General features: G+C 43.4%; 1 protein-coding gene across 2 annotated transcripts in view; it reads right to left on the bottom strand.

Annotated features, from left to right (window-relative positions):
• LOC128876092 (nuclear migration protein nudC) overlaps positions 1 to 1,201 on the bottom strand; it is a 33,291-nt gene extending 32,090 nt beyond the window's left edge. Inside the window, exons 1-4 of one of the 2 annotated variants that reach the window (XM_054122176.1) lie at positions 1,000 to 1,201; positions 815 to 892; positions 495 to 707; positions 229 to 414 (exon numbers count right to left, since the gene is read on the bottom strand). In XM_054122176.1, coding sequence (XP_053978151.1) covers positions 229 to 414; positions 495 to 707; positions 815 to 892; positions 1,000 to 1,074 — 552 coding nt within the window. In that variant the 5' untranslated portion in view covers positions 1,075 to 1,201. Of the gene's footprint in view, positions 1 to 228; positions 418 to 494; positions 708 to 814; positions 893 to 999 lie in introns of both variants that reach the window. The other variant, XM_054122175.1, reaches the window with a different exon arrangement.
• Between the last annotated feature and the right edge of the window lie 8,760 nt (positions 1,202 to 9,961).

The raw sequence follows: 9,961 nt of genomic DNA, 5'->3' as shown, positions 1-9,961 counted from the left end.
ATCGTCGAAGGCGATCGATTCTAGGTTATGTTTATCGGACGTATCGATTGCCAAATTTTTCATAAATTTATATCGTTCCTATTTTTCAAGCATAACATTATTTTACCACAAAATTCAAACTATTTTTTAATTTTATGTTAGCGTAAGAGAATGTATAAGTCTATTTCCATTACCTTAAAATCAAGGAATCCGGCATCTGATTTTGTTATCTGTATCATCGGTACTCACCTCCAAATCCTGAAGCGTCTGTGTCCATCTATAGTTGGGTAAATCTGCACCGTTTCCACTGTTAGGCCTGAGTTTGTTTTTTTCCTTTTCGTCTTCTTCCTCCTCTTCTACGTTACCTTCCTTTCCGATGCTATCTGCATCGTCGCCACTAGGCCCAGGTATGGCAGGCGGTTCTTTCGCTGCTTTCTTCTATACAGAAACATGAGATACATACGAGTGAAATATTATACGAATCGACCAACTAAATAAATACGCTATATACTTACTTTATTATCTATTTCCTCTTGTAATTTAGCAGCCTGTTCGTCTGTCAGTTCGACAATTTTGGACTCGGAATTCATTTTCTCCTCCTCCGCCTTCTTCTCTCTTTTCATCTTTTCGAGCTTCTCTTTACGACGCCTCTCTTGTTTTGCGCGCTCTGCTTTTTCAGTGGCAGCGAAAGCAGTAGCTTGGTGTTTTTTAAATTTACTAGTGACAAGCTAAAATGCAATGGATATGCGATAACTTTAATTATAATGTTTGCGCATTATAAAAAACCATCGACAAAGCACCGTTGGTTACGACAAAGTAAAGAAAAGAAAATTACTTTTTCCGCAGCTCCCTCGCCTCCTCCCGTATAGAAATCCGTTTTCCTCGCGAGAAAACTGAAGACAGTGTCGAGAAGCTGAAAAGAAACGACAATTTCTAAGTACTCTAATTTACATAGAAAGAAAGGAAGCTGTTCTCGCGCAGGTGAAACATAACCTAAACCATCAACGAAATACCGCTCACTTCTTGTACACCGCCTTCGTGTTGCTGACCCATAGCCAGCAGCATTCCGTCGAATTTCTCCTCGTTTTTCGACATCCTGCTCAAAACTACACGTAAAACTAATTACCGTATCACAAATACTACGTTAAATGTCTCACGATGACGTTAAGAAGCGACACACTCTTGGTTACCGTACCACGTTTTTTCGCGAAATGTCTTTGATTATCGACTCGGACAAATGCTCGCTTTGCTCCGCTAGATGGCAATTGGATGGCTGTATTCAATCGAACATTACTTAAACTCAATTTAATAATGATTTTAAGTTCTACGATGCTTTTATTATAGTTAAACAGTCATTATTTATTGTATTAAAGATGTTTTTGCAAAGTTTAAATATTATTAAAAAGTACGTAGCGGTGACGTCATTGGTGGCGAAACGCCCAAGTTTGTCGAGTTCCACTTTTTCACCGCTAGAGAGCGACACAAACATCGAAATACCAACATAACAGTATATTTAGATAAATTGTTTTATTAAATTAAATAATAACAATTTAACTATACTACTAGCATAACAGAGCTTTCAAGCACGTTACAATTAAACTAGGATAAGGTTTTTTAACTTTTTAAACTGGAACTATCTCTCGACAAACTTGGGCGTTTCGCCACTAGATGGCGCCATTAAAACTAAAATGAATATTAAATTAAATATTGTTAAAAATTATTTAATGGCGTAATAAATACATAAAGTGCCTAAATTGTTTGTAGAAAGTCAATAAACAATCGAATAAATGTGGCCAGTCTGGGACAACTACTCTAAAAACACTTTTAAGAGAGATATATTTAGGAAATGTTTATAAAGAAACCATGCTATGAATTGTTTTCAATCTTACAGTATGTCATCGCTATTACGAAATTTCATTTTGTCGGTCTCATTTGTTTCTGCTAGCTGCCTTTCTTATTTAATATTTTGTATGAAATAACATAATGAGAATATGTTTCTAGTCGTAATCATTGTTACCTATCGACTCGTTTTACTTAAAATGAAATGAAATCTTGAGATACGAACGTGGAAATTAAATATAAAGTTCGAATCGTATTAAAGATGTCGCATATACTTTTCCTAATGGACCATCGAAAAAGAGAAGAAACATGTTGGAAAGTTGATTCGGTTAGGGGAGGCATCCAACTGGTAAAGGTAAGATTGAAAATGTTCACCGAAAGCGAGCAGTTCCGATAATGAAATTGCGAGAAGGTAAGATCTAGCCGTGCGAGTAGTCGCGATAAGTTTGCGGTCAGACCGTGTTCGAAAGATTCTTTCCGAAATTGTAGACTCGGCAGAGTCGAGTAATCCTCGGAGCGAGCACAAGGTAACCATGGGAGGCCGAGACCGAAATTAACGGCAATGGATTGAAGCGGTGCATCCGAACTCGGGGCGGCTCGAGGCTAGGATCCAATTTGTCTGTTAATCGAGAGACCATCGAGGCGAGATTCGACGGTGCAGCCGCGGATAGTTTGAACCGAACAACCGGAACATGGAACAACGTCACAGTCTCGTCTCGTCACGCTTCGCATTTTTGGAAATGTCTCCTTTGATGTTATCAGTATAAGACGTTTTTCCAAGAGAATGGTAAAATCCTTCCACGAGTGCAGCCTTTCGATTAGTTTTCCTAAATGTTAAACATAAAGTTTAGCAATGCCTTAATCGATTTGGACAGATTTTAGTGAATTTGGTCTCACGTTGCAAACTTTATCGTCGCTTTAATCGGATAATTTTATACTCGTATTCTTATTTGTTCGGATAAAAAGAAGGATGGGTCTAGGAAGACGACGGCGACGCGTCGCGTCGTCGAGATTTGGTCATGCCGTATTTACATAACGTAGGAAAGCGTCGTAACTCGACAGCGTCGGAAATGACGTTCACCCCATAGTCTGCAGGTGATTTCCATGTAGAGGCGCGTGGCCGGTGTAGCTCGGAGAAATCACTTCCGACTCGCTGGCCTGGAAATTCGAGCGAATCCTCGATCCGGTGTCTATCGTTTGCTAATGCGAAACGCGGATCGTTGGGAGTATCGGCATTTCTGGATCGACGTCGTTCTCGAGCGATTGGATTAGCGAAGAGACGGCACGTAATCAACGAATCCCATAAAATAATCGACGAAAATAGATTTACGTACGCGATTAGCTGTAAAAAGTTTCGAATCACGGACGGAAGTCTGGACATTTTAACGAGATCGAACTTGATGTTTCTAAAGGAACGGTCTTTTAAAATTGTCTTAACAGTATTCAACTGAAATTGCAATAAATGCGGTTTTTTCTGCGCTTCGTCTTTCATTCGTTTCCACGGAACATTTAAAAGAAATATTCATCGTAAATTTCGAGGCTATAGGTAGTCTAGTCGTTTGCGAATGCGCTAGGATAAAGGAATGAAAATCGAACGAACGTTCGCGGATGCACGCTATTTTCACGTCGAAATTTCAATTCCGTTCTGTCCGTTCACGTACACGGTATTTACTTTGTTGTCACGGGCCAGGATATTGCGTGCTGGCTGCGCTCGGGAATAATACCGGATACTTGAGATGGTGATGTACGAGGTAGGAGGTACGAGCGCGCGTTACGAGATAGTTAGATGGGCCAGTCCAGAGTTCTACGTTACTTCGGTCAACGTAGTTCCTTGTGTTATGTATTTGCGTGCAAAGTAGCTTTGCGAACAGTTCGAATTCACCCGAAGACACTCTCCTGCCGAATATTGTCAAATTTCATTTCGAACTTTTCAAACGAAAAATGTAAACTTTTAATTTTCAAAAAAAGTTTAACCGTAATGATCGTAATGGAACAATTACAGCAGCCTCATTGGATAAGAAAGGTTGCATCGAAACGTCGAAACGTCGCTATAGTCGTGAAAACTCGAGAGGTACGAGAACCATCGATTTCGTGTCATTCGCGAATTCGATAATGTCTCTCTTGAATATTTTCTCGGAATAAAATTCATTAACGAGCCGTTATTATCCCGACGACGTGTCATCGACAGTCATCGAGTACGCGTTTTGAAAACGCGCGAATCGAACGGTGCAAGCCTGTTAACGAATAACAGGTTTCCCAAAGATTTTTACTTTCGAGTGTCCTGTTTTGCGTAGCTGATCGAGGGTGCTCGAAACAAGGATGGAAAAAGAGTTTAATGATCTGCGAAAGCGTGCACGAGAATGCGCTAAATTTAGAGAGTTTCAATTGTAATGCCGCGTCGACGCGTGACCCCGGCTTTTATTATATAAATCGACCCTGTCCCGAACCATCGGTATCGGCGCAAATTAATCGACAATGCTTACAAAAAGACCTTTATCGAGACCGAACAAATTTATTCGATTACAATTCCTATCCAAATCTGATTGCCGACGAAAGCAGCGTCAACGTTTCCGTCGACTCGTATCGTTGATATCGCGCATCGTTGCCAAAAACTGATAGAAAATAATCAATTTCAACAGGAACCGATTAATCGTGGTTGCATCCTTTCAAATTAGACCACTTTAACGTTGGCATCGGCGTCGTGTCACGTGAACGCGACGTGAAAAAGTAGCGAGTTTGCCGTAACCTTGTACCGAAGCATGCCGATAAATACTTTAATTAATCGCAATTTGAATCTTTTATTTTTATCTTTGTACAACTCCCCTCCGGCGAACAGAATTCTTCGAGGGTATTTAACGTCCCGTAGTTACTCGCGTAATTACTCTTCGTTACGTCCGGCGAAAAAAAGGAAGGAAAACCGAGACGCGTACCAGTCATGTTTTTCCAGCCCTTTGAGACGCGAATATTTATGCGCCGTTGCTCTCACCGACGAACGCGAATCGCTATATCTGCTATCGAAATCATTTCTCGATTTCTGTACGAGAGCTGCAGCATTATTACCAAGGTTTATCTTAATTTTGAAACTCGACCGATACGAGGCTAATTAAACGTTGGCAACATTTGTTGGTGGTGTAAACGGTAAAGAAGATGATCCGATTAACAGAAAATTCGTTAGATACTAATAATCGGAGAAGCTTGGTATTATCGTTGCGTACTCGCACGCCAGAGTAAAGGGAGGAACGGTTCGAGCCGAGAAACTGTAGCGTCGACATTGACGCCGACGCCGACGCCGACGCCGACGCCGAGGTATCTTCGTCGACGACGAGCCGCTAATTTCCTCGCGGAATCGTCACACTCGGCTTGTCACCGCGTCCGGGAAGCAATTCCGTAGATTCTTGCCTCTTAGGAATTCTCCCTTTGATCGTCGCTCGCGAACATCACTCTAACAAGAAGCGACGCATAACTCGCCGTTCCGTATCCACGGATCCTCCCGTTATAGCTCTCGGCCGGTCCTTTGAAACACCTTCCCCCGTTACAGACGTAAACGACATTTATCAAAAGCTCGAGAAGGACCATCCGAGCTCGATTGGCATTCGCGACATTCGCGACACCGTGGATCGCCTCGTGGCAGTCGTGGCGTGCATCGCGACCTTAACGTCGACGTTATAACGATCGAATGCGGTTGTCAGAAATCGAGCTAGGTCATTTGTGCGATCTGGGAACAACGGAGTTTTGCAACTTTGCGTTTCTTTGGAAATATTAAACCGTTAACTGCGGACAACATTTTCGAACGATTTCTCAAACGACACTGACGAACCGATTCACGCAAACACAAACAGCATGCCTCGTCGCGTTACGTCGGTGTCGGTCACAACACCAACTCGAACGTATGACGTATACACCATTTTCTTTTCTTAGATCCTCGTAAACAGTTTTACTAGGCATTCGCGCGTTATCGGGAGCTCCGTTCGGCGTTGATAATGTGGCGAAGCTGGCAACGAGGACGACATTACCGTCGCAACCCCAAATCGGACAGGACCAAGGCTATCAATCAGCGGTACACGAAAGGGGCGCGGTCGGCCACGTCTGTCGTCGAATCTCGCTTTGTCTGTCCGCGACAGATAGACAGAACCGACGACGACGCCGACGCATAGTTCCGACGTATCTCGATCCGCTGACGCGTCTGCCACTGGAAATGCCACCGCCATCGCCACCTCCGCGGTCGACGCGTTACTTTGTTCCATAAACTTCCCTTGGACGTGACGGCGAGCCTCGATTCCGTCGGTAGTTGAGACCTATAGCGTTCGTTTCAGCCAGCGTACCGTCAAATTATTTCTGCTTCCGATTCAACGTAAGAATAATATCGTACGAAACAAAGAAGAGAAACTTTTTGGACGAAACAAGATTCTTTCTCGGCGAGGCTGGTCTCTTTAAAAGTTACGGACCGTCGGCGTCGCAGGGAACAAAGGATCTTTCCATCCCGGGTCTGTCTATTTTTTCGCGACTCGGACGAAATTTACCATAGGCAAAACGAACGAGGTACATCCAACGATGAAAGTAGTCGTGCTTCGTGCTCATGCTTTTGACTTGTTTACTCGCTAATTCGACTTGCATTTCGTTTGCATTCTTGAAACGTTTACCGTGTATTTCTACACCTATGTCGATATCTATGAAAATCTATGGAATACGTACAATAGCGAATCTGTGTCTCTGGATTATTCGTGGATCGATGCATCGGCATCGCGTGGCTGGCGCGCTACTCATTGTCAGGAAAATCGCGCGGAGAAGAGCGCTGTCCAACGAGCATTTACGTCCACGGTCGATGAAAACGTTTAAATTCGTTCCGTTTGATTTTTGTTTAGTTTAACCAAGACATCCATCGTCTTCAGGGTCCAGGTAACGATCTTGGTAAATAATCGTTTCAACTTTCGTCTAATTTAAGCGAATAATATTTATACGAAAAGAATCCGCTATATCGCTATACATATGTATCGATATAAGCTGGAAGCTTTGCTCATGGAAGGAAGAAAGAAGACCGAGCCGCGATTACGGTTTCTGGCTTGATTGAAAGGATATCCCGTGGAAGCGATATTGATTTTGGCCGATGCTTTTAAAACGGCTTTCACAAGGGTTCCGTTGCGAATTAATATAATATAAAAGCGCGCGAACACGCACAGAGTCAATTTTTCCATGAAAATTAATCGTGATGCCATTTTCATCCCGAGATATTATTTAATCGGAAAAGGAAAATGTCGATTTGTAGCCATTGTTGTTCCTCCGTCGCGTCGGTTACAAGTTGTCGGAACCGTGGATGATTGTGCTGGAGTGGGCAGAATCCATTATCAGTTCCGCATCCGCAACGGTAACAATGCCGATGAAAAAAGTTATTAATAGTTCGGACCTGACAGACCCTTTTTACGGCCACACAAAAGCTTTCTGGGAGGAAGAGACGCGGAGCGTCGGCGTCGTTAAGAAAGAGTTTCCGGTCAGCACAACCGGATCCTGTGCGCCATGCGAAGAGGCCACAGTGACGAGGACAACCAAGGCGATGGTAAAAGGTCGCGAAATGACAAATGAATCATCGGACCTCTACGTGTACATATGTATACATACATATAGGGTCTCCTTGATTAAAGACGATTCCTCCATGTTGATCGATTCTTATCATCGTTTTTATAGATGTTATCGTTCGAATGACGAATTAATCGATGGCGATTCGCCTAGAGGTATGTATTATACAATTGTAGTCGGCGATTTAAACTTGAGACCAGACTACTCGTTACTTTGCTTAACGATGTAACGAGTTTCATAGAATTAATCTGTCGTCGGGCTCTTGCCCACCCGCAGCGGTTCTGCCGACGCCGACGCTTCGACTATTTCCCATCGCTAACCTGAAATCATTCTTGGTAAATTAATTATTGCGACCTATTTCGTAACGAATAATTGATCACTTTCGAACGATCGTTGGTTTTCACTAGATGCCGCTAACAACAAGTTTGGATCGTATTACCTTCCGTTTCGCGCATTCACTTTCTCACTTTTATTTCCTTCGTTCCGGTGTTGATATTTCATGCACCCCAACCGAAGTGTACAACCCTCTTTTTTCGGTCCACCGTAATTTCTCGTCGCGTCGATGCCAGGAAGCGTAGATGAATTATTTCGTGGGTTAACGGCGAACAATTGAATTGCCCTTAGTTACACCGACGCTGAAGCCAATCGAATTCTTCGAGAGAACCTGCAGAAAATTGACGTTATTCAACCTCTTTAAAGGAAGAAATGAAAACAGAAAGGGGTAGAAAAAAAAGACAGTCTATACGGAGGCGTACATTGTGCTACAAGAGTTGAAATCGATAGCGAGTCAGCTGGATATGCAGAAGTCACGGTAAAGCGATTCTTTTCCCCTTATAGCTTGTAACGTGGGAGATGGCAAAGAGCAAAAATCGAATCGCATTATTATCGGATGGAAAAATTGAGTCGGCTCTTCAAAGAGTCACCTATGTACATAGTTGCCCTCTCCCGTTGTCGTCGAGGGTGGCTGGTTAGAGACAGAGAGGCCAGAGCGGAGAAGAGAAAGAGAGTAGCGTAGAGAAAGAGAAGCTGTACAGATGGGAACAGATACGCATAGCAAGCGTCCGTCCGGCCTCCGTTTTACTGGATCTCTTCGACGGTAATCAAAGATTTACATCTACTCGAGGTTGTACAGGATGCTGTTACGTTCGCGGAGCATGATCGACGATAATGAAAGAGAGGCTGATGCGCTACGAGTTCACTTCGACCGATGGTCCTTGATCGCTAGATATCACGGTCGTAAGATGAATTAATGCTACATTCTCGATACGATATACATACATACCGGCTAATAATAATCAGTGTTGACCATGCGCGGACCACTGAGCTTTACTTTTTTCTTTGAAATTAGCCTCCCGTATAGAGTACGACGCCGACGCGCCAAATTTCGCATTTACACTCATCTCGTGAATGGGGAGACAAACTCGTTTGGACGAACATTAGCATACTTAAAGGGCCTTTGTTTGGCCAACTTGAACTACGAATGTTACGAGCGACATGGTTCGTTACCGTGAACGAATCAAATAACATGAATTTATTGTTCCAATGGCTTCGTGGTATTTCATCGTGGATATACTTATAAATACATAGACGTATAGGCATACGTGTGCGACGGTCCGCTCTCGAGTGAACGTCAGTGGTTCGCAGGACACTTTCGCGATGGCGCCGCGTGAATCTTGAACGGTTCCGATCTGACAATGAAACCTACTCGTACTTCTCGTCCCTAGCCCTCTGGTTATTTTATGGCTTTGTCAAGAGTAAGAGTTTTCGTTTAATAATTCATCAAGAGTCGCTTGTCGGAACTGTATTCCGAATGTCTATCCTTTGACGAGTAACGGGCTGCATCTTTTGGCTGAGATACTTCTCTCTCGTTTCACCAACGAGAACAAAAATTGATCCATGGTTCGAGTATCCTTCGTTGACGTTCAATTCAGTTGTCGATCGAAGAACGTTGTTAGCGAACAGTGGATACCGAGTCGAGAACACTTTACACTCTTTGACAACCTTGTATCGTCTCGTAATTAGAGACTCGACTAATTGCTCGATCGTTGATGACCGTTACGTTTAAAGAACGATACTTGGTCAGCATTCGGTTGAACGTATCATGGAGACTGCTTTACATCCTTTGCGTTCTACACTTTTCTTTTCTTTTTTATAGCCCCTGTCGCTATGTCACGCACACCAAGTTGCTCGAAGATGGTAAATTGTTGGCGCAATTATTTTGTTAGTTTTGTACGAGGACGATGCACGATGATAGAAATTGGCTGACCGTTGTCGACGTAACTTTACCAACCGTGCTTGGACGCGCTCGATAAAACGCAAACATTTAATTAAAAGATAATCAACCTGATGGCCCGGTGGCCGGTAATGTTGCAGAACGGGAGATAGGACGAAACAATCGGTTCTTTATGCATATGAGCACAGGTCGCTCGGTTTGTTGGGTATACGGGCGCGCGTGAACCGCTTCGCCCGCGTCCGCGCCCGCGCCCGCGCCCGCGCCCGCGCCGGTGTGATTTAATTTTACACGAATATAAATTCGTATCGCACCGCCTGATACGTCTACCTCCTCCCACGC

This window comes from Hylaeus volcanicus, chromosome 5 (genome assembly GCF_026283585.1).
Source record: "Hylaeus volcanicus isolate JK05 chromosome 5, UHH_iyHylVolc1.0_haploid, whole genome shotgun sequence".
Taxonomy (NCBI): Eukaryota; Metazoa; Arthropoda; class Insecta; order Hymenoptera; family Colletidae; genus Hylaeus; species Hylaeus volcanicus.
Note: the sequence above shows the minus strand (reverse complement) of the source record. Positions and strands in the feature narration are given on the sequence as shown.